Genomic DNA, 23,933 nt, shown 5'->3' on the forward strand with positions numbered 1-23,933 from the left:
ACACTAGGTAAAAGATTGAACTTTCATAACAGTCAACATATTTAAATATTCTATAAATTCTAATTGAATTGATCTAATGTAATCTTAAAAACTAGGGGGAAAATCAACAGCAAGACATTTGACATAGCATATTGAGTTTCTAAAAGTTCAGTGCACAGAACACAAAGATTTGATTTTTAATGTTTGATGTAAAAAATATACTGGAGGTTATGTTGACCCTAAACTTAAAAATACAGTTTTGAGTACCACTGACAGGAAGAGGGGACCCAGATGGAAGAAAATAAGCATCTTCTGGCAATTTTCTTTTATCTGAATGTCTGGAGCTCTGAGCTCATTTCTAGATTCTAAAATTTAAATAGAAATCAGATGGAAATGTAAGCATGTCAAATAATACTTACACTGTTTAAAATAACTAGGAATCTTGAAACCATCAAATAAAGAAGGAGCAAAATGTGTTAGGATATTTATCTGTAGAAGTAGATAATGCAAGAAATGTCTGAGTCACTCAGTGGCTACTATGGACAGACAAACATCACTGAGAGATCTTTCCAAAACAATAGTTAGTGCATTATAGATCATATTTTCCCACATGTGTAATGATGACATCAGGCTACTTTGTGCATTTTTTTCCATGCATCTAGTTTCCTTTTCTAATGCATCCATCTTGGTTCTGTTGACAGTGTCAGGATCTTTGCAATCAATATGAGGACACTGAAGTTCACTCCCCCCTCTGGTCCTCAATCATGAACATTAAAGTCTTATTTGAAAGTTCTAGAAGGCAATACGACAACTCCTATGCCATGGAAAGAACAAACTCCTTTATCTAGGAAAATGTATCATTCAGAAGGAAAAATATCCTCTCTTACCCAGGCCACCCAAATAAAATTTGTAGATCAGAGTGCCTTCACCAAAAGGCAAAAAAAAAAACTCTTTTACACTGTTGGGGATGTAATTAGTGCAACCATAATAGAGAACAGTTTGAAGATTCCTAAAATAAATAAGATAAAGTATGGCATAGTTCAGCAGTCTCACTGCCAGCTGTAAACACAATGGAAATGAAATCAGCATGTTGAAGAAAGATGTGCCCTCCTGTGCTTGTTGATATCATTCATAATAGCGAGAATATAGAATTTATGCAAAGTAAAATACATTAAAAATATGAAATCCTGTTATTGGGTACAATAGGGGTAGATCTGTAGAATTTCATGTTCAGTGAAAAAAACTGAGCTCAGGAAGATAAACACCACATGATCTCACTTGTATGTGGAATCTAAAAAAGTCCAGTATCACAAAAATTGAAAATAGTGGTTTTCCAGAAACCAAGTAGGAGGTGGAAGAGGTTAGTCAATGGATACAGTGTTATGAGTAGAAAAAAGTAAAATTTCCTGGTAATCTGTGACACAGTCCAGTGAAAACATTAATAATAAGGTATATATTGGGATACCTAGAACAAAAGATGTTTTAATGTACTCACCATACAGAAGTGATAAAATGTTAAAGTGAGAGTTATGCTAATCACCATGACTTGATAGTTAGTATATATTAATCAAAACAACACATTGTACATAAAACCATGCAAATATTTTTCTATCAAAACCTAAATTTATTTTAAAATGTTTAAAATTACTTATATATAACTCCCTCCATTGTGTTAAATACATGCATTCACTTTTCTTAATACCCACTACATATTTGAGTATTTATTTTCTCCATCGTGTTATCCTATTATTTTCTCAGATTGCAGTTTGCTTCCATTGTACACATACAACTTTCTGAATTATAAATATTACCACCTTGACCTTGCCCACTTACCAACCACGGAGTAAAGTCGAGAACATTTGTCAAGCCATTGTCCTCTTGATCTGCTCCATCACCTTCCTTTCCTATCTCTCTGTCAAACCAGAATGCTCAAGCTTCCCAGAGCAGAGAACCTGCTTTTGACCTTGAATGACCTTTTTATATATATATAATTTTTTTATTTAATTTTATATAACAAAGTGACCTTGAATGACCTTAAACCTAGTTTTTCTCAGTTCTCAGAACACCTTTTTTCCCCTATTGTTACTTTCAGTAACTTACTCTTCTTAAATAAAGCTTAGGCTCTGTGAAATTCATTGAGATATGTTAGCTTTGTGGACATGAACAAATAGATTATTTGACCATCTTCTATTTTATTATCTGATATTTGTTGAACCTGTAATATTGAGGATTTAAAATCCATCCCAAGCACCTAATGCATAACTGGCATTTAATAACTACCCAAGTAACAATTGTTTAACGTAATCCAAACATAAAAATAGTTGTTCAGGAAAATGCTTGTCAGTTTTGCATAATAAAAGGATTATGTTTTCATTATGTTCATCTGAAATACTACTGGATTCTTTTTAAGGTATTTGGTGACTTAATACAGGTATGCAAACACAGAGAAAAGCAAACTCTGAGAAAAAACATTGAGATATCAAATATATACAGTTAACTATGACAGTGAAAGTTCTTTAGAAATGTAAGTGAAAAAATCAACAATACTGAATATATATCAGAAGGTATTGTAATGATGGATGGAAAATTGCAAATCAATTAAGTAAGATTATTGTTACTATTTCATTAATATTACACAGAAATGTTTTGGGCACTTCCTATCATAATGTTTCAGAGCCTTAGTGAGGACTGGCCCCACAGTTCTGAGTGTTTCTTTCTGTAAAATACAGGGCAAGCCTTTGTAGTCAGTCAATCTGGCTTCCATTTTTGCCGTCATCCAGCCAGAAGATAGGATACCTGATGCTCAAGGTCTTTACAAGTTTTAAAAAGATAGAGTGTGGGGTTTTTTTTAAAGTAAGTTGAACTTATAGTGTTCATCCCTTAAACACACATTGATGTATGTCTTCTGTGTCGAGCCTGGGATGAGACTAAGTAGATGGCAAATGCAGCGCCCTGCTCAGGAAGCATGTAAAACCTAGTGAACAGACCTGTCAACAGCCATTGAGATATTTCACTTCAGTGCTGTTGTGGCTGAGTGGAAAAGTGCCAATGTGAGTACTATGTTACCTAAGCTGAAGGGACAGGAGGCCTGGCATGGGCTATGTTGAGTACTATGTTACCTGTGCTGAAGGGACAGGAGTCCTCCAATCATGAGGAAGGTGGCAGCAATCTATACACACATTTTAAAAATGAAACTCATTCTACCTCCTAAAAGCTCTAACTGTAAGTTTTACATATTTTTTTGCCTGGGGTTTTCTTCTCCTGCAGTTCTCAGTCTCCATCTTTCATTTTTCAGGTAACCCCATTACCTGAGAAGGTGAAAAGGCCAGAGTACAGTTACCTATAATTTCTTAGTTGTAGAATTAACCACCATGTGCAGTCAGTCATGGGCAGCAGGGTATCTACTTGGTCCTAAGAGGAAGGTTCCCTATGTCTTATAAATGCTAATCATCTTTGCCAAGCAGCATCAGCTTATACAAGTGCCCCTACACACACTGTACAAGAACACACACACAAAGTCTCTCTCTCTCTCTCTCACACACACACAAACACACACACACACACACACACACACACACACACACACACACACATGTACTGTCTGTAAACAGCAAAATTTAACTCCCGTCTAGAGGTCTTGACTATCTGATAACTCACTATATTTGTCTTTTTAGAGTTAATGGACCATTATATGATGTAAAAGGATCTGTTTGCTTCCAATTTTGTTCACCCAAGAACTGACTGACATTGCATGTGCAATGGCAAAGGAGTCCATATCTCTGGGCACTTACCTATCTTATTGCATGCTGTGTCACTAAAGCTGTAAATATATCATTAGCGTGTGGGTGCAGGATAGAATAGTGGTTATGCAGAAGTGGCACAGAGTGGAAATACTGAGTATTTCTTTGTTTTAAGGCTGGGCAAATAATGGCAAAATTACCAGAGAATCCCAGTTATCCATTAATCATGATTAGTGAGCTATATTGTTCTTTACCCAAGACTATTGGTATTTTCTAATCAACCAGAAGATAAATTATAAAGAATTATACCATTGGCACTAGAGAAACAAAATTACAAATAAACACATAATAAAAAATAGTCATTCTTATAAATTAGGAGATGCATATAGTAACTGTGAGTGTCACTTTGCAACTGTTAAGTCTTCATGGGTGCTAAAACTAGTGAATCCAGAAGGCTGACAAGAAGGCTTAGTGGAAAAAGGTGGTTGCTGTCAAGCTAAACAATTAGAATTCAACCTCTCAGAAGCCACATGGTGGAAGGAGACAGCCAGCACCAGCTCACTCAGGTCATTCCCTGATCTCTGCATATTCTCTCTCTCTCTCTCTCTCTCTCTCTCTCTCTCTCTCTCTCTCTCTCTGCTCTCTGCTCTCTCACACACACATTCACAATACATACACACACACATTATACATAGCTATATAAATTATTTTTATTATGAAGTCAGTGGTTCTAAGATTGAGGAAAAGCTTATATAGATACATCCAGGGATAGTCCTCTAATAGGTTGTTCAATCCCTAAAGGTCATCCTGAAAACATGCATATATGACAAACACTAAATGGAATCGGTAAACATATGTGTGTGTGGTGTATGTATTTATCTGTCTATCTATCTATCTAGAGAGAGAGAGAAACAATATATATTCTCTGAAGAGTACATGATAATATAAATGAAGAACCTGCTAACTGTGTTTGAAGTAATTCATCTAAAGTAAATCATAAAATAAGAGAAAAAAGTAACCATTAGCAGCATGGTCATTGCAGTACTATATATAATATTAAAATAAAAGGAATATTCTAATGATCCAACTATATGGATGACTAAATAAACTGCATGAAGAGGAAGTAATATTATATTGAACAAAAAATAATAGATATTGTCAAAATGCTTCAATTAGCTATGGGTGTTTGCTTCTGTTTCCAACAGCAGTCTAAGGGACCTCAGACAGTGGAACCAGGATGTATTCCTGGTGCACAAAAGGACCTTGTGGACACATCCCCCATGGAGGGACACTACCTTAACCTAGAGACAGGAGAGAAGTCCTAGTCCCTACTTCAAATGACTTGTCAGATTTACATGACCCCACCTGGATAGCATAGCCCTACATGTGGAAAGGGGGTGGGGGGTGGGAGGGGAGGGTGGTCAGGGTTCATGAGAGGGGGAAGAGAGGGTAAGAGGGATGGAGGGAGAGGGAACTGGGATTGACATGTAAAATAAAAAAAATTTAAAAATGCTTTAATTAATTATGAAGGGGAGTTTTGTGTGTGTGTGTATGCATGTATAAAATTATGTAAAATACATATGGAAGTGTAAGGAGTTGGTAAGAATGAAAAGTTCACACATTACTAAAAGACTGCATTCTTTCAGATATAGTTTGCTATTGGATTATTATTATATCTTACTCAGAATAAATATTCTCCATATCTCTAGTTGAGGTGGCTCTTCAGTCAATCTAGATGGCAATTCAGGCTCAGGTGTTGATTAGCTGACTTTGAGCGAGCTCTAAATCTCTTTGGTTCTCAATTTTTAAATCTACTAAACAGCTCACAGCTCACATTTGTTTTGGTAAAAACAAATGACATAAGCATATAAAATATGTTTAAAAGCTATTTGCTGATATAAACGATCATTGATGTTAGATATTAAGTTGATTTCAACTACTTATATACAAAATCAGTTTTGCTATATGAAACCAAAGCAAAATAATGAATCCTGTCAAATTCCAAGACTGATAGTCACGGGAAATCCAATTTTTCAAGATTTAATAAAATACCTAAATCATTACAGATTAATTTACAAATAAGTGTTGAATTAATAAAGTATTCCAATTTGTAGATTAGTCTTTGTACAAAGATTTGTTTTAAAAGAAATTCTGAAGCTTGAGAGGTACCTTGCTTTATTTTTTAAATCCCGTGAATCCAGTTAGTGCTACCTAGATATGCATGGATGTAGGGCCAGGCATGACTAGCCTCTCATTCCTGAAGAAAATGACACACCCTTACCTATTAGCCATTGTCAATAGCTTCTCAGCTAGGAGTGGAACTTCATGAGACCCTCCCCCACCCATGTTAGAATTTCCCCTGGCCTGATCTGATGTATGTCTTGTGCATGTAGTCATAGTCATTTTGAGTTTATGTGTGCAATCACCCTGTCATGTCAGGTAAATACTGTTTCACTATAGATGTCCACTGACTCTGGCATTTATAAAATTCTCGGATAATATAAAACCACATGACATCATAATCAAATTGATGTCTTATGCTCTGTGTCACATCTAGGAATCATTTAAAGTTTACTACAGAATAATTCATGTTGAACCCAAATTACAAGGGAACACTAACCCTTTGTCTAAAACAGGGTTCCTTTTTCTGGTATATGATTCTGCTTATCACTAGCAATTTAATTTCTATTATTTTCTTGACAGTAAGATTTATTAAACTATACAGTGGCATTTTACATAAATGTCCCATTTTTATTTTGTTTTTCTTTTTTTCTTATAGTCATTCCCAGCACAGCACTACAACTCGTCAACCTTCAGTGACTCTCCAACGGGCCATCTCCCTGGAAGGGTAAGAGAAAAATATAATGGCTCTTACAATGAAATACACAGCACTCAACTGTAATAAGTTGTTCCTCCTTCCCCTGCATACACTTCCTTCCCTCATTCTCCTGCTGTTCCTCCTCCTCCTCATTCTTCCCCTGTTTCTCTTTATCCATAACTCTTCCCTACCCTGGCAATTATTTATGAAGTCTGTGCTATGTGCCAGCCACTGTGGTAAGGACTGATTTACAATTCAAATGTAAAATCTCACCTTTCCTTCATAGGACTCATTGTAAGTGACACAAACACTAATATGTGCTTGAAGTACGGTATAATCATTGCAGTGAAGAGGAGGTATTTTTTGAAGCATTAGTGGAGGGCCCAGAATGAGAACTGGATGGAATCAGAGTGGTAGAGAGAATAAAAGAGGGAGGGGAGAGAATATGGAACTTAGCTTTGTTTCCAATGAACCTCAGCTACAGGTATAATACTTGAGCTTAGAATACATGTGTCTATAGATACCTGTACAGCAACACAGCGTCAGAAACATTGCTTGTGTGCTTATTTGGTACCTGGCTGTATCTCTCTGTGTGTCTGTCTAGCTAGCTAGCTAACTAGCCTCTCTATTCATCTATCTATCAAATCTGGTTTTATTTCCAAAATAAGCATATTAGATAAGTGTCTTTTCTAAATCTTGCTTCTATGGGGCATTATGTAATTTTCTCATGGACACTTGCTTAAAATAATCCAGCTCGAATTTGAAAACATATCACTCTTCTGCACAGACCTGTCCCCTATAATCTGATATGAAAAGACTTTGCTGAGCTGGGGGAAACAGGTCATAATTTACGTGCTACATTTAGGCTGTTACATATAGCAAAGACTTGCCAGGGTAAAAATTAGACAGCTAGAAAGATACTGATTTTAGACATAGTCTATAAAATCAGCAACCTGGTTTGAATGGCCTGACTGTCTCTGCACATGACTCCTGATGGTAATGATGTTGTCTGTGGTGAAGGTGCCAATGGAGAGATCTATTTTCCAGTTGTATTGCCTCACCTTATCCCTCCAAAGAGTTCTGGAGGCAGGGCTCAGCTTGGGACCTTTCTACATTGTGGTTATAAACACAAAGACTAGATGCCTGTGAGTGCTAAATGATGCTTTCTTCTAAAGCTATTCCCACCAGCTCTCTTCATTTTTATTAAGAGAAGCTTATTAGCAGTTTGCCTAATAAGCATATTGCTTTGTCTTTACCATTCTTTCCACCTGCATTCAATGAATTCTGCTATAGAAATAATCACTAATTTTAATTCTCTGATAAGATGAAGTAGCCAAAGAGGGGAATTGTATTGAACTCACCAACTTTCTGCAAGTATTTATCAGATCTTCAATAATCAGGAATTAAATACACATTTGCCCAAATGCTCTGAAAATGAAAATAATAAGCAGAACAGATTTGTGTAATTTTGAAGAGCCATGCTCAAAACATAATCTCAAAGACATAAATATGAAACTATTTATATAAAATGTCTCTGGGTGCTGAAATAATCTAAATACAAATGGAGTGATCCAAAGGAAATATCTTGAACCCAGCACACTGTAGTCTATTCTATGCTACGTGTGCCCAGCTGACTGTCATACCAAGAAAACACAGCATGGAATACTTACCACTAGCCACATAATAGAAGAGTTATTTTCTGTTTTAAATAGAACAATTGAGTGTTAAACAGGTTTACCATTAAGGTATTAACTTCTTAGAGTAGATAACCAACTGAAATTGGCAATCCAATTATTTTAAAACTTCTTTCTAATGCTTTTGCAAAACTAAAATAGCTACATAAAATAATTATTAAATGAAGTGTGGTTTAAAATACCATACAGCTGTATAATTTTCACCTCAGTTTCTATTTACATGACATAAAGTAAGCGGAGATGTTTTTCTTTTTCCAGCTAATTTGATTTATGGAGACAGAAAATCTAACCGAGCCATCTACCACAGTCAGTGCTGTTTTTAAGCAACATCCAAATTATCGATAACTCTATCCAATACAGCAAGGCAGAACAATATCGCCATTACCAGTGTGGGCTCTATGGCTCCAGGTCAGCTTGATAGATTCAACCCACACCTTGATCACTCTCCCTTATGAGACTCTATCAGAGAAAAGTAATGTAGCATTAAAGGGGTGGTGCCTGAGTGATAAAGGAAATGGGATGGGGCAGCTGACTTGGAAATGTCTCAGAAAGTCAAGTGGGGAGTACTGGTAGATGAAGCAGAACCATGGGCCCCAGCTTTAGATCCCGTGGAAGCAGGACCATGGACTGTGTGACCCCAAGGTCAGTCTTCACATCTTCAATAACCATATGTCCTAGTACCCCAGTGGATGGGTGAAACTTCAGAAATGAACCAAACTGTATACTTACAGCTTCTTTCAGGTTAACTGAGCACTCAACATACACTGTGGACGTAGCTTTTGCCTCAAAACTAGCATGGATTTCTTTTTTCCCCTTTACAGTTTCATGGCTGGATGATTCTACAGAACTTAGCAGCATGAACATGTGACACTTTTTTCTTCCTTTCTATGAACATTGCTCTCTTCAATGAAAGAGAACACTGTTTGGCTTCTTTTTGACATATCCAAATTGCCAGCATCTCTACCCAAGAATTTCAGGATTCATTATAAACTAAGAGCTACTTGAATACCTTACTATGACATCAGTGATCAACACAATAAATGAGCCATCTCATGTGTGACTAATGGGTAGGCAGCATATGCAGCATGGTTACATTGAACAAAAGGGATGGATAATATCTTGAGCAGATGGAGCAGGTTCCCTTAAACTACTTTAAATTTTGAACAGTTTAAAACCTAAGAGCTATTTACTTCTGGGTCTTCCAGTTGCTATTTTCAGATAATGGTTGACTGGGTAACTGAACACCAGAAAGAAAACAAGGGATGTTATTCTAATTAAGTGACATCACTTAGGTTGTGTTTCTGGGGATGTCACCAATGAGAAGCAACCACAGTGCAATTGTACTGTGCAGAAGGACCTCAGAGAGGGCAAATCTGCTAAGCAGACCCCCAGGTCAGTTAGAGACCTAGGATTCTCCCCTGTGACTGAGACACAACATCACCTCCTCGGAGCTTTTCTTCACCCAGTACAGAGCCGGGATTTTTTGTTTTGTTTTGTTTTGGTTTTTTTTTTTTTTTTTTTTTTGAGAAGAAAGAAGTTTAACTTCACTTTTAAAACAGATATTATAGAAATAATAAAGCAAAAAATCCAAATGTCAATGTTTGGGGTATGGAATAGGAATTCGGTTTGCTGTTCATTTGTAAGTTAATATATATATATTACATAACCAAGTCCATTTAAATGAAAACAAACATTTATAGACAATATTTGGGAATTTGGGCGTCGTTCTTTCCAAACTACTTCCTGCTGGTAAGGGGCACTGTCATGGGGGATTCGAAGAAGATGCAGAAATCCTGGCTGTAGACTGTAAGGCTGCTTGGTCCAGGTGTTTTGAATGTAGAATCACCTGGTACTCTGTTTCAGGCAGTCTGGCTTGATCAAACCACATTAGTCTGGAAGGAATCCACAGCTTTTCATTTTCTGTGGACAGAAAAATAGAAATCCTTTTCCCCAGTAACTTGTCCTTGAACTTAAATTTTGGAGTCAAAGTATTTTTTTTAATTTAATTTATTATTTTACATGTCGATCCCAATTCCCTCTCCCTCCCTCCCTCCCTCCTTCCCTCCTTCCTTCTTTCCATCCTTTCCTCCCTTTTACCCTCTCTGCCCTCTCACCTGAACTCTAACCACCCTCCCCTCCCATCCCCCCACCCCAATTCCATATATAGGGGAATGCCATCCAGTTGGGGTCATGTAGGTCATGTGAAGTAGGGACTAGGGCATCTCTCCTGTCTCTAGATTAAGGCAGTTATTCCTCCATGGGGGATGTGTTCGCAAAGTCCTTTTGTGTACCAGGGATACATCCTGGATCCATTGTCTGAGGTCCCTTAGACTGCTCAGTCCTTCTGGCTGAGACCCATATTCAGGGGGGGCCTGAGTCAGTTCCATGCTGGCTTCCCAGCTATCAGTCTGGGGGCCGTTAGCTCCTCCTTGTTCAGGTAAGCTGTCTCTATGTGTTTCTGCCGCCTGGCCTTGTCCTCTCCATCTGCATCTGGGTTCTACTTCGACTCAGTGTTTATATATAGGTGTTTGCTCCTGTTTCCAACAGACATTAGTTGAGGGCTCCATGGATAAGTTAGTTGTTGATCTCACTCTCCGGGAAGGGCATTTATGGTAGCCTTTCCATGGAAGCTCAAACTGTTATTTGTCAGCAGTCTTCTAGTTCTCTAGACCTTTCTTTGTGTTCAATTTTATCTTCAAACCAATATTGGCGCCCTCTTTTATGTTCTCTCTCTCTCTCTCTCTCTCTCTCTCTCTCTCTCTCTCTCTCTCTCTCTCTCTCTCTCTCTCCTGTCTTCTATTCCTAATCGGGCTCAATCTTCCTGGTCGCACATGTTTTCCTTTCCTCCTCCTCGTTTTCTCCTACTTCTCTCTCCATTTGCTGCCCCCCCCCACTTCCTCTGTGCTCTGGGGGACTTGTCCCTTACCAATTCTGTGAGGGACTTTATATGAATCTCTTAGAACACATCTTGTATCCTAGTTCCTCTGGTAGTGTGAATTATAGGCTGGTGATCCTTTGCTCTTGGTCTAAAATCCATATATGAGTGAGTACATACTGTGTTCCTCTTTTTGTGTCTGGGTTACCTCATTCAGGATGGTTTCTTCAAGTGCCATCCACTTGCCTGCGAATTTCAAGATACCATTATTATTTTCTGCAGAGTAGTATTCCATTGTGTAAATGTGCCACATCTTCATTAACCATTCTTCAATTGAGGGGCATCTAGGTTGCTTCCAGGTTCTTGCTATTACAAATAGTGCTGCTGTGAACATAGCTGAACAGATGTCTTTGTTGCATGGATGTGGATCCTTTGGGTATATGCCTAAGAGGGGGATTGCCGGGTCCTGTGGTAAACTAATTCCCATTTTCCTGAGGAACTGCCATACTGATCTCCAAAATGGCTGTATGAGTTTGCACTCCCATTTCTCCACATCCTCTCCAACATGAGTCATCATTGGTGTTTCTAATTTTAGCCATTCTGGCAAAAAGTAAGAACTTAAAGTCAGGAATGGTGATTCCTCCTGAAGTTCTTTCATTGTATAGGGTTGTTTTGGCTATCCTGTGTCTTTTGTTTTTCCATATAAAGTTGATTATTATCCTTTCAAGGTCGGTGAAGAATTGTGGTGGGATTTTAATGGGAATTGCATTGAATCTGTAGATTGCTTTTGGCAAGATTGCCATTTTTACTATGTTTATCCTACCTATCCAAGAGCATGGGAGATCTTTCCATTTTCTGGTATCTTCTTTAATTTCTTTCTTTAGAGCCACAAAGTTCTTATTATGTAGGTCTTTTACTTGTTTGGTAAGCATTACACCAAGATACTTTATGTTGCTTGTGGCTATTGTAAAGGGTGATGTTTCTCTGATTTGGTTCTCTGTCTCTTTGTCATCTGAAAAAAGTAGGGCTACTGATTTTCTTGAGTTTATCTTGTATCCTGCTAGTTTGCTGAAGGTGTTTATCAGCTGTAGGAGTTCCCTGGTAGAGTTTATTGGGTCGCTTATGTAAACTATCATATCATCTGCAAATAGACACAGTTTGACTTCTTCCTTTCCAACTTGGATCCCCTTGATCTCCTTTTGTTGTCTTATAACATTAGCTGGAACTTCTAGTATGATATTGAAGAGATATGGAGAGAGAGGGCAGCCTTGTCTTGTTCCTGATTTTAGAGGAATTGGCTTAAGTTTCTCTCCATTCAGTTTGATGTTGGCAGTTGCAGAGCCAGTTTTATGATGCCGTACACAGATGTTTTAGAGACATCCTATAAGAATTTTATAGTGCACTAATAATCTGTATTAGTAAAATGGCTGATATGGAATATGTTAGCTGCTCTTTATAAGAAGCTCTTGGGAAGTGAGGATGATATCTTTAAAAACATAGACTTCAGTAACAAGAGAGGGTACTAAGAGCAGATTCTGAGAATGAGAATAAAGAGACTCACACTCATCAAACACATCTTTGTGTGTACAAAAGCTATGTACACAAGTCTTTTAAACCAAATCCCAAAACAGTTTTTCTGATAGAGTAAGGTGGCTCACTCCTCCATGGAAGCTATATGAATTAATTTGCATGTTGGCCTCCATAGTAAGGCCCCTCACATGAAGGGTCAGTTAAAGGAACAGTTTCAGATTAGTTGACCTAACTGAACATTGTCATTAAACAACGACCAGCCTTGTAATTCAGGAAGATCACCAGGGTACATAGAAATTTTCAGACTGATCTGAGCTACACAAAAATGAATTAATTAATTAATGAATGAATGAACAATGAACGAACAAACAAATGAATATAAGGACACACACACATATACACACACACAGGTGGGATTCTGTTAGGAATTCTGAGGAGAAGAAACAGATGAGAAATAAAAAGCAGAGGAAATACATTTCTTTAAAAGACCTCATGGACACCCTTTGCCAACTTTTACACTTCTTTATATATAAACAGAAATTTAAAAATTTGCCAAACATTTTTTTATTTAATTTATTATTTTACATGCTGATCACAGTTCCCTCTCCCTCCCTCCGTCCCTCCCTCCCTTTACCCTCTCTGCCCCCTCACATGCACCCTGACCACCATACCCCCACCCCAATTCCACATGTAGAGCAATGCCATCCAGGTGGGTCATATAGATCTGACAGGTCATTTGAAGTAGGGACTAGGACTTCTCTCCTGTCTCTAGGTTAAGGCAGTATCCCTCCATGGGGAATGTGTTCGCAAAGTCCTTTTGTGTACCAGGGATACATCCTGGATCCATTGTCTGAGGTCCCTTAGACTGCTCAGTCCTTCTGGCTGAGACCCATATTCAGGGGGGACCTGAGTCAGTTCCATGCTGGCTTCCCAGCTATCAGTCTGGGGGGCCATTAGCTCCTCCTTGTTCAGGTCAGCTGTCTCTATGTGTTTCTACAACCTGGCCTTGTCTTCTCCATCTGCATCTGGGTTCTACTTCGACTCAGTGTTTATGTATGGGTGTTTGCTCCTGTTTCCAACAGACATTAGTTGAGGGTTCCATGGATAAGTTAGTTGTTGATCTCACTATCCGGGAGGGGCATTTATGGCAGTCTTTCCACGGATACTCAAATTATTAGTTGGCGGCAGTCTTGTGGGTCTCTAGACCTTTCTTTGGGTTCAGTTTTCCCTTCAAACCAATTTTGGCTCCCTCTTTTATGTTCTCTCTCTCTTTCTCTGTCTCTCTCTCTGTCTCTCTCTCTCTCTCTCTTGTCTTCTATTCCTACCCTGACTCAATCTTCCTAGTCCCAAGTGTTTTCCTCTCCTCCTCCTCGTTTTCTCCTACTTCTCTCTCCATTCGCTGCCCCCCACTTCCCCTGTGCTCTGGGGGACTTGTCCCTTCCGGGTTCTGTGAGGGACTTTATATGAATCTCTTAGAATACACCTTGTATCCTAGTTCCTCTGGTGGTATGAATTATAGGCTGGTGATCCTTTGATCTAGATCTAAAATCCATATATGAGTGAGTACATACTATGTTCCTCTTTTTGTGTCTGGGTTACCTCATTCAGGATGGTTTCTTCAAGTGTCATCCACTTGCCTGCAAATTTCAATACTCCATTAAAAAGTTGCCAAACATTTTAACAGCGTATGCAAAATTACAGAACCACAACAATAGCACATATTACAAGTCAAAGAGCATCCTAAAGAAACAGTTGCCTGAAGCAACAAAATAGAATTCAAAGAAACTTGGCCTAAGCAGATTTAACAATATGGGTAACCAGGAGAATTGACAGGAAAATGCTCAGAAGGAATTGCCTGTAATGGGGTTGATTCTCACAAGAGGCGGAGTGGGCTGAATTCTGAGAATTCTGGAAAGAGGCTGCAAACAGTAAGGAAAGGAAGTCATGTACAAAAATCTGGAAGGATTTGTTCATGCTGCTCTGGATGCTCAGTGCTTTTCTTTACTGGGTACAGATCACTTTTTATGTAGCCTTACACAGTTATCTTAGAGGCATCCTGGAGGAAGAATCTTCTAAGCTGTTTTTGCATTAGTGAAACAACTAATATGGGAGGTGTCTACAGGCTGCCCTTTCTAATAAGCTTTTACAAAATGAGATGGAGTTGGGCATCTTTAGGAACATTATAGAAGAAATTCTCTATGTGTTTAGTCTACCTGGCCCCTCCCAAAGCTCTCTCCCAAAACACTGACTTCTCTTTTTTTTTTTTTTTTTATTTAAATTTGAAACAATCCCAGTTTACATGTCAGTCCCAGTTCCCTCTCCTTCCCCCGCTTCCCTGTCCTCCCTCAACCCCCATCCCATCCCCTTTCTGCTCCCCCAGGGAGGGTGAGGCCTTCCATGGGGATTATTCAAAGTCTGTCTGTCATATTATTTGGAGCAGGGCCTAGCCCCCACCCCATGTGTCTAGGCTGAGAGAGTATCACTCTATGTGGAATGGGCTTCCAAAGTCCATTAGTATACTAGGGATAAATACTGATCCACTACCAGAGGCCCCATAGACTGCCCAGTCCTCCTAACTAACACCCACATTCAGGGGGTCTGGAACTTTTCAACTGTCCAACAAGAAACAAGACTACTCAAAATTCAGACTAATGAGCCTGTAGATATTCCCAATTTGATTTTTCTACAAGACAGGTCCTAGGGACAGCCACATGCCAGTGTTCATCACAAGAAATGCTCTTCTGTACTCTAGGACCACTCTAAGCTCTTAAAATCATGAGAGCTGAGGAGTCCCTGAAGTTCCTGATTAAGTATCCTTCCAGAGAAAACTGTGGAAATAATATCTTAAATGGAATTACTCTATTTACTATCTACCTCTCTTGCCTGGATAGAAGCAGTTTGTTCTAGCTAAATTTGTTTCACATTTCTCAAAATGGCCTTGGAGTCAGGTCATGATTCCATTAGGAACTAGAGTCTGGGTATGTTATGTCTCGCTATATAAGTTTGAGCTGCTCTCATCTATCACACAAAACAAGGAAGAGATAGTGTCTCCTTGCTCTAGCACAGTAGTTCTCAACCTTCCTAATGCTGTGATCCTTTAATATTGTTCCTTATGTTGTTGTGATCCCCACCCATAAAATTATTTCCTTGCTATTCCATAACTGTGATTTTGCTACTATTATGAATCATAGTATAAATATCAGATATGCAGGAGATCTGAGATGTGACCCCCAAAAGGCTCATAACCCACAGGTTGAGAACCACTGTCTAACATTTTGGAAATGAGCATTTTGCTTCTATATTTTGAAGTATGTTTCCAGATGTGGAGCCCAGACATTAACAGGGCCCATTGTTGTCCTTGTCTAGGAATATCTAGCCTTCTGGGACAGGTAGCTTCAGGCATCCCTGCCCATGTACTGGGGAAATAGTCAGCAACAGTATTCAACAATTTTCTCTAGTACACCTCTCTACCCAAACCCCAAAAAGCAATATGAGTAGTGAGTGGAGGAGACTAACATGCTTACATATGAACCAAGATGCAAAGGTATTCCTCAAACTTGAAGAGTAGCCTTGCTCAAGTTATTAGTTGTTGAGGTCTGTGATTAAAAATTGGAGCCATTTTTTATCACACATTGCAGGCCTGGTGACGCACAGCTGTAATTTCAGCACTCAGAAGTTAAGGCAGGAAATATTTCTGTTCTAGTACAGCCTGGGCAACATAGAGGGATGAAGGGAGAGTAGAGGAAGGGAGAAGAAGAGCTGGGGATAGAAAAAGGGTTAGTAATGCCATAAAAACATAGAGGCATATGGGGTTAGGTAGAGAGAATTTTGTGTACACCTACAATGCTTAAAAACTACATATAACTAAATATCACATATAGCTGCCAACTTCTTTAATGATTTATTGTTAATTATGTATATGCATGTATGTCTGTGCACATGTATGTGCACATGAGAGAAGACACCCATGATGGTCAGAAGCATAGGATCCCCATGGAACTGAAATTACAGATGATGTGAGCTGCCTCAAATGAGTGCTGGGAACTGAGTAATACATACTCTTAACCACAGAGACCACTCCGTTTTGCTTCCTGCCTTTTTATGTTGCTATCCAGCCACACGAAGAGTGTATTTACAGAACAGATTTTTTTTTTAAATTAAGGGAACAATCAACGGGTAGTTATGGTTTCGAATGTATTGTAAATACTGAATCCCCACACCCCTCCCAAAAATCTGTTATGTTCCAATAGAGACAGACCTGCCTATGGAGTCTGCAAGTTACAGGTGGGAGTTCTAGCCTTACTCTGGGGCCAGCTCTCCTGCCAAGGATCCTACACTGAAAGTACTTGACTGGGAGAACTGTGTCTTCACAGGCTGAACCTAAAGCATGTCAGGGATAGTAGAGGACCTTCCCCAGGCCTTTGGTCATGCTTCCTTTCCATTTTTCTTTTCACTTCCTGTTTATTGTTTCCACCTCTGCTGGTACACAGCCATCAGCTCATTTCCCTTTGCCTGGTTTCTATTGCCCACCTGCCTCCCATTTTTTTAAACAAAGAAGCATCCTCTCTTGGGCCCTGGACCCTGTAATCTTTCTTTCCATGTACAAAGCTGACATACAAAAGTGTCATCACAGGGAACTTTAAGGAGGGTCCAGAATTTATCAGTGTTAAAAAGTGCTGTGACTGCAGAGAGCAAAGAGATATTTAAAGGGTTTCAATGCTCTGATGCTGAAGCTCTCACAGGGCCTGGGTTGTTATTGCCATCTGCTGTTGAAATAGCTATGAACAAATAAACACAATTTTTTTTGCAAGACAAATCACCCAAGTTTTATTAGAAGTTAGCTAATATGGAGACCTGAATAAGGCAGGAAAACGCAAAGTTGAAATCAATATGATTTTGGAGGTTTTAAGATCAAAAGCTAAATTTCATAAGAGCGTTAATACTAATAGAATTAACTCCTAATTTGATTTGTTCCCCTGGAAAAGCACTAAATTAGAAGGAGAAAAATAATGGCTTCACATTATTGGCTTGTGTCTTATCTAGTGGGACCAGGGATAAACCAGAAGTGACCAGTCAGAAGTCTAGTTTCCAAGAGCTGCCAGGCTGTCTGCTCAATGGTGTCTCATGCCAATGAGTCTCTGAGTCAATCAGTGGCAGTTTGTCATGACGGCATGCCACAGAATTCACAGGAGAATTTGACCTAAAACATTTTCTTAGAAACAGTTCTTATTTTCGGTGCATAATCTGAACTAATGTGATTTCTTACTACCACCAGGCATATCTTCCTTGGAAGCCCTTTTTATTTTTAATAAATTGGTTTAATAAAGGACTCAAAGTAAATTATGAATTAACTTTCTCCTTGTTATTGTGCAATTAAGTAAACCCAAACAGTGTGCTTTAGAACATTCATCTGGAAAATTGCCCCTCTTAGTCAATACCCAGTAAACAATAATAATAATACAGCCACATAGGACATGGCCTGAGACTGCACTGGAGAGCTGGTTCATACACTAATGGGTCAAAAAGGAATACAGAAAGTAACACGTTTCAAGTTTATTAGGCAAAAATGAATACAGTAACCATTATTCCATGTTAGGGTTCAGTTGCTTCAACTGTGACCTTTATCAGTCATATGTCTCCTAATGTACCCACAGGACCAATGTCCTCTTTAGATTCATACCACATCCCTTTATAAATACTGTCATTTCTTTATATTTGCAGAATGAAGGCTGTTCTTACTGACTTTTGTCTGCTTATGATACTGCCAGTCAATAAATCCAGTTGGTACTAGAATAAAAAATCCCACTGTGTTCGCTCCGTGTTCAGTTGACCACAGAGAAGGAAATATTAATCAGTCACATGAACAAATGTAAATCTAGGACTGTGTCAAACTCTATAAAAGGGAGAGGAGGGACTATGATGTCCTGAGTATCTACTTATGGCAGGGGATCTGACCACAACAAGACTTTCATGGGAATGAGAAGCGAGGCAACAACTAGACAAAGAGAAAGCACAGTCATTAGTTGCTGGACACTCAATTATATATTTCTTAGCTGGGTACAAACTAGAACATGAATTTAGCTGTACTTTCGATTTAGCAATGTTTAATAAGGAAGCTGACTCATGTTGGGTTTGCTGTCTCCTCCGGAAATGCTGTCTAATGCTGACTTCTGGTTGCTTATCAGGATGGTATGCTGCAGAGATGTAATTTTCTAAATTCCATCTCTGATCGGTTCTGCTGTTCTGCTCATTGCTTTATGTCTTTCTTGCTTGTTTATCTGCCTGTATGCTGAAGCTGACATCCTTCCTGCCATTGCTGCTTACTATCCTTCACTACCATCTTACTTCCTGTCCTTCAGTCTCCCTGTCACTCAATGAACTTCTGCTTTTATTTTACTTCCTATTTTTATCCACTTTTCCCCATTCATTTATATCTTCTTTGCTCTTTACCAAAAAGATAATAGACTACTTCAGATGCTGAGGCAAGAGTCGCTATGAGTTTGAGTTCAGACTGGGCTACAATGTGAAACTGTGTCACCATCATTGCCCACCCCTGCCCGCTCAAGAAAAAGTGGAAAAAACAAGAAAAAGAAATTAAGCTTGTGATTATATAGACCATTAAGATTTGCAAAGGTCTCCTAGAGATTATTCCATTTGACTTCAATACCAAATTTGTAATGGAGCTATGTAATGGTATCTGTCTTGATTGAAGATTAGCAGATGGCAAATATCATTTCCAAGGTCATTTTGAGAAGGAGAAAATCCCAAAATATAGCCTGGCTTCCTGTTGCATATCTCATATTATCTATGAATAATAGCCACCCTAACAGAAATGTCATGGATATCCCAATTGTGTCTTTCATTCTGAAAACAGAAGTACTTCTCCATCCTGTCTTTACCATTGGTGAAAATAGGTCTTACAGAAGTCATGGTCAGAAGGGCTTTTTGATTCTTACCATATGAAAAGAGCCATCAGTCTTATCTGATGCAAATGTATTGGGCATTGCCTTTTGACCTTGGACTTAACCACATATAGCACATTATTTTTATTGTATTTTTGCCTTGACTGACTGTGAGGTGAAAGGGAAAACAGCTCTAGAAAGCAGGAAAAGGATTGATGCAGGCATCATTTGTCAGCCCGAATTCGATTGCTCATTTTGAGACATCCATCTTCATATATCCAAACTAAATCTGGTGTTTTTCTCTGCATGCATTGTTCATCCCTCAGGGACTCTCAAATTCCATTAGGATTTTTGTTTACTTCCTTCTCCTGGCCAATTATAACAGAGTACATCCATATTCTCTGCCACAGGCCACCTGCTACTTGGCTATCAAAGATAAATCCAGCAGTCTTTATCTTTACTTAATCTCTTTGATGATTTTCAGGACCGGTGGATTCTTCTACCAAAGTATATTTTTACATTGAGTCAGCAATGTTTACTATGTCTCCCTCCTGATAAAAGCTCTTGCTTATAATATAGTCTTACTACTTAAAGAAAATTATGCAACAGTTACCCACCCAATAAGTTATTGATTTGATAGATACTCCTCTAATTCATCCACGCAACAAAACACATGTTGAATGCCTATCTGGTTTTAAACATTTTACTAGAGACTTTGGGACACCTTGAAGAAAATAACATCCCAATTCCTGCCCCTGAGTAGCTTGCAATCTAAGGATAGTGACAGAACACGATATTGCATATACACAATTAAGTTTATCTCTGTAATTTCAAGAATAAAGACAAAGAAGCTGATTTTGGGAAAACTTGTAGCAGTTATAGTTCTGGCGCTTTTGAATCATACAATGGCTGGACATAACATGTAAAAATACTCTCTTCAAACAAGGACATTCTGTGTTCACAGTACCTGATGTCAAGAGCTGGACCTTTCTCTTTGTAGGCATAAATTCACAAAATTCTCACAGAACTATAAAAGAAAGCCATGCTCTCCAGAGCCCTATCAATTTTATAAAGGAGAGTTCCTTGTTCAAGGAATGTTGTGAACATCAATAGGAAATTGCATTTTGAAATCCATGGTATATGATAATAAATGTGCAAGCACTCCTCCTGTATTAGTTATATTTCTTATTGCAGTGTCCAATTCCTGGCAAGGAGTAACATAAAGGAAGAAGAGTTTAATCTGGTTTACAATCTAATGGGATTGCTCCATTGTGGCAGGAAAGATGTGGCAACAAGAGCAAGAGATCTGCTGGTTACATCTCATCCACAGTCAGGATGCAGGACAGATTAATCCTTATAGTCAGCTAATTAGCTTTTCTTTTTTAAACATTCTGAGACCACAGCCCATGAAATGGTGCTGCCCACATTCATGATAGGTCTTCTCACCTCAGTTAACCTAATCTAGGTAATTCTGCATACTGTCCCAGTGTCTTGTCTCCTAGGTGTCAAACTGACTATCATTGTTAATCATCACATCTCCCACTATAGTACCACATATGTAAGTTCTGTACTCCTCAAGTCCATCTCCATAGTAAACAAGTTGAATACAAGTTGAAGACTGAGGCTCTTGATTTATCCATTCTTTATGGCCCCAACAATTATAAGCTATATGACCTTGAACTGCTACTGATAATCTATAGATTAGCCAGTGTTGTTTCCTTTGTATGGAGTATTTTAAATTCGTGGTACAGTTTCAGTGTGTGTGTGTGTGTGTGTGTGTGTGTGTGTGTGTGTCCACATGTACATATGCTCCTGAAGGGCAGCAGAGGCTACCCAGTCTCCAGGAACTGGAGTTACAGGCAGTTGTAAGCTACCCAATGTATGTGTTAGGAGTTAAACTGCAGCCCTCTGGAAGAAAGAACAAGAAATCTGAACCACGAAATCAAATCTATAACCCCTTGCAAGAGGTCTTAACAAGCAGTACATGCTCATTAAGAATGAGTATCCTTGCTTGTGTTTCTCCTGACATCTCATTTACCCCCTTTTTTGTGATGAACTAAAAACTCTTCCCTCACCACACTCCATATCATGAATCAGTTAAACCAACAACCCCAGAGAGACCATCAGAAGAGTGAGAACAGAACACAGCAAGTACACACACACACACACACACACACACACACACACACACACACACATACACACACACCAACAACAACAACAGGAGACATCCATCCCATTTAAAAATAAATATGAAGTGTTCAACTGCTCTTCTGCAACCAAAGAAACCCATTTTCTATTTGTAGAGTTTCAGTAATGGTAGTAGATATGAAAACAAACCTTTGAGGATTCTACCTCCTTATTACACATAACAAAGTAAATCCAGAGTCAATGATATGCAAACTAACTCATGAGGGTGCACATTCATTCCCTCCACATGCTTAGGGATCTCTATAACATTTAAAAATTTATAGGAAACTTGTGAAAACTTAGCACCAAGATTTCTTGTTGGTTCTATATATAACTGATCAAAACTACCACCCAATTTAAGACTTATTGGTTTCTCCTTATTTTGTGTATCTCTTGCCTCCTAGATCAGTGGGTCAAGACCCCTTTGGGACTTAAATGACCCTTTCACAGTTGTCACCTACACCATTGAAAAACAGAAATATTTACATTAATATTCATAACAGTAGCCAAATTATAGTTATGAAGTAGCAACAAAAATAATTTTATGACTGGGGTCACCACAACATGAGGAACTGTTTTAAAGGGTGGCAGCATTAGGAAGGCTGAGAACCACTGCTCTAGATGCAAAGATCTGGATGAGTATTTCCTGCATCCCACCCTATGCTGTAGCCATTGAGCAGCCTTCCAAGTACATAGTAGCATAGTTGCAAAACATTTCTTTTCCTAAAGTAGAATGAAAAAAATGGGAACCCATGTTCCCTAGGTGATAATTATCTTCACTTCCATTCATTCTTGCTGTGGAAAATATAAGCCACTTCATTTTCTTTCTTTTGTCATGATGGTGGGGACAGATCTGAGGTCCTTGTTCATAATAGACATATTCTCTTCCAATTGCCATTGAGATGTACCTCCTGCCCAAGACAATACTTTTACTATCTGTATATAATTGTAAAGGATTTTATAGTGTGCGGTAGGTGTATGATTGTTGTTGCCACTGCTTGGACAATCTTAGGCAAGAATGTTGACCTTTCTAAACCACCATCCTTTTTATTCTTAAATGAAATAGTAACATAGTAATTCTAAACTTACAGTTATATAAGCTTTCAGTAAACATTAGTGATTATAATTAAAACCAATTCTCATCTCTCTAACCAAAAAAAAAAGTTATATTTAGCTATGTAGATAGAATTCAGGGCTTCCAGTGAAAACTGGTAGTGAAAATTCCTCTATTTACTCCTTTTTCACTTCTTGCCTGAACTGCTCTCCTCTTCCACCTGAAAGTCATATAAGATACAAAGGCCCTTCGATAAATTCATTGGAAGCTAAAGGTGGTTCAGTTAGTAAACACTTGTACAGTGTAAGAACTGGAATTCAGGTCCCAAGCATCCATGAAATACTGTGTGGATATGGTGATCCATCTGTAATTTCAGTATCAGGCAGTAGCAGAGACAGATCTTCCAGGTAGGCCTGGCTAGATAGAGCAGTAGAATTGGTGAGTTCAGCCTCAGAATACAAAATAGAAAATGATCAAGGATGACACCCAGTGTCAGCCTCTGACCTCTACACACTAGCATACACACCTACACCTATACACATGTGATCACATTTGTGCACACACAAAAAATAAATAAAATAAAGAAAATAAATTAAAATAAAGCAAATGCATACTGGGTTAGTGAGATAGCTCAGCAGTTAAGAGCAAGAACTTTTCTGGAGAGAAGCTGAATTCTGTTCTTAGCACCTACTTGAGGTAACTAACAGCCACCAATAACTCCACCTCCACAGGGTCTGAACCTTTTTAATGCCTCAGAGGGTACTTGCCATGCCTGCACAAGAGTACCAAGCTGGCAGAGGGTGTCGGGATTGAAGCACTTAACAGACCACCACAAGAAGTGAAAAAGAAGCTGTTGTTTATTACATTATATAATGGGCTTATATACCCAAGCCAGGGGATGGGCTAAGCACAGGAGGAAGTCATGCACCACCCACACCTCAGATCAAGGTACGGGAAGTTCTAAGAACAACCTTGTTTGCTCAACCTTGAGAGCACTGAAGTTCTACAGCTGGGTAGGGAGGAAGAGAGCTGTAAGGGACTGTAAATTTCCCAACAAGTACTATATACACATACACAGACACATACAGAGATAGGCATGTATATATATACACATGGTTTAAAATAAAGCATTTTTAAAAAGGCACATGCCT

The 23,933-nt window shown here is 38.6% G+C and overlaps 1 protein-coding gene across 18 annotated transcripts in view; it reads left to right on the plus strand.

Moving 5' to 3' along the window:
* Dlg2 (discs large MAGUK scaffold protein 2) overlaps positions 1 to 23,933 on the plus strand; it is a 1,341,778-nt gene that overhangs the window by 969,904 nt on the left and 347,941 nt on the right. For all 18 annotated transcript variants that reach the window (XM_051192230.1, XM_051192231.1, XM_051192225.1 and 15 more), the window contains one exon: positions 6,499 to 6,567. In XM_051192230.1, coding sequence (XP_051048187.1) covers positions 6,499 to 6,567 — 69 coding nt within the window. The remainder of the gene's footprint in view (positions 1 to 6,498; positions 6,568 to 23,933) is intronic.

This window comes from Phodopus roborovskii, unplaced genomic scaffold, assembly GCF_943737965.1.
Source record: "Phodopus roborovskii unplaced genomic scaffold, PHOROB, whole genome shotgun sequence".
Classification (NCBI taxonomy): Eukaryota; Metazoa; Chordata; class Mammalia; order Rodentia; family Cricetidae; genus Phodopus; species Phodopus roborovskii.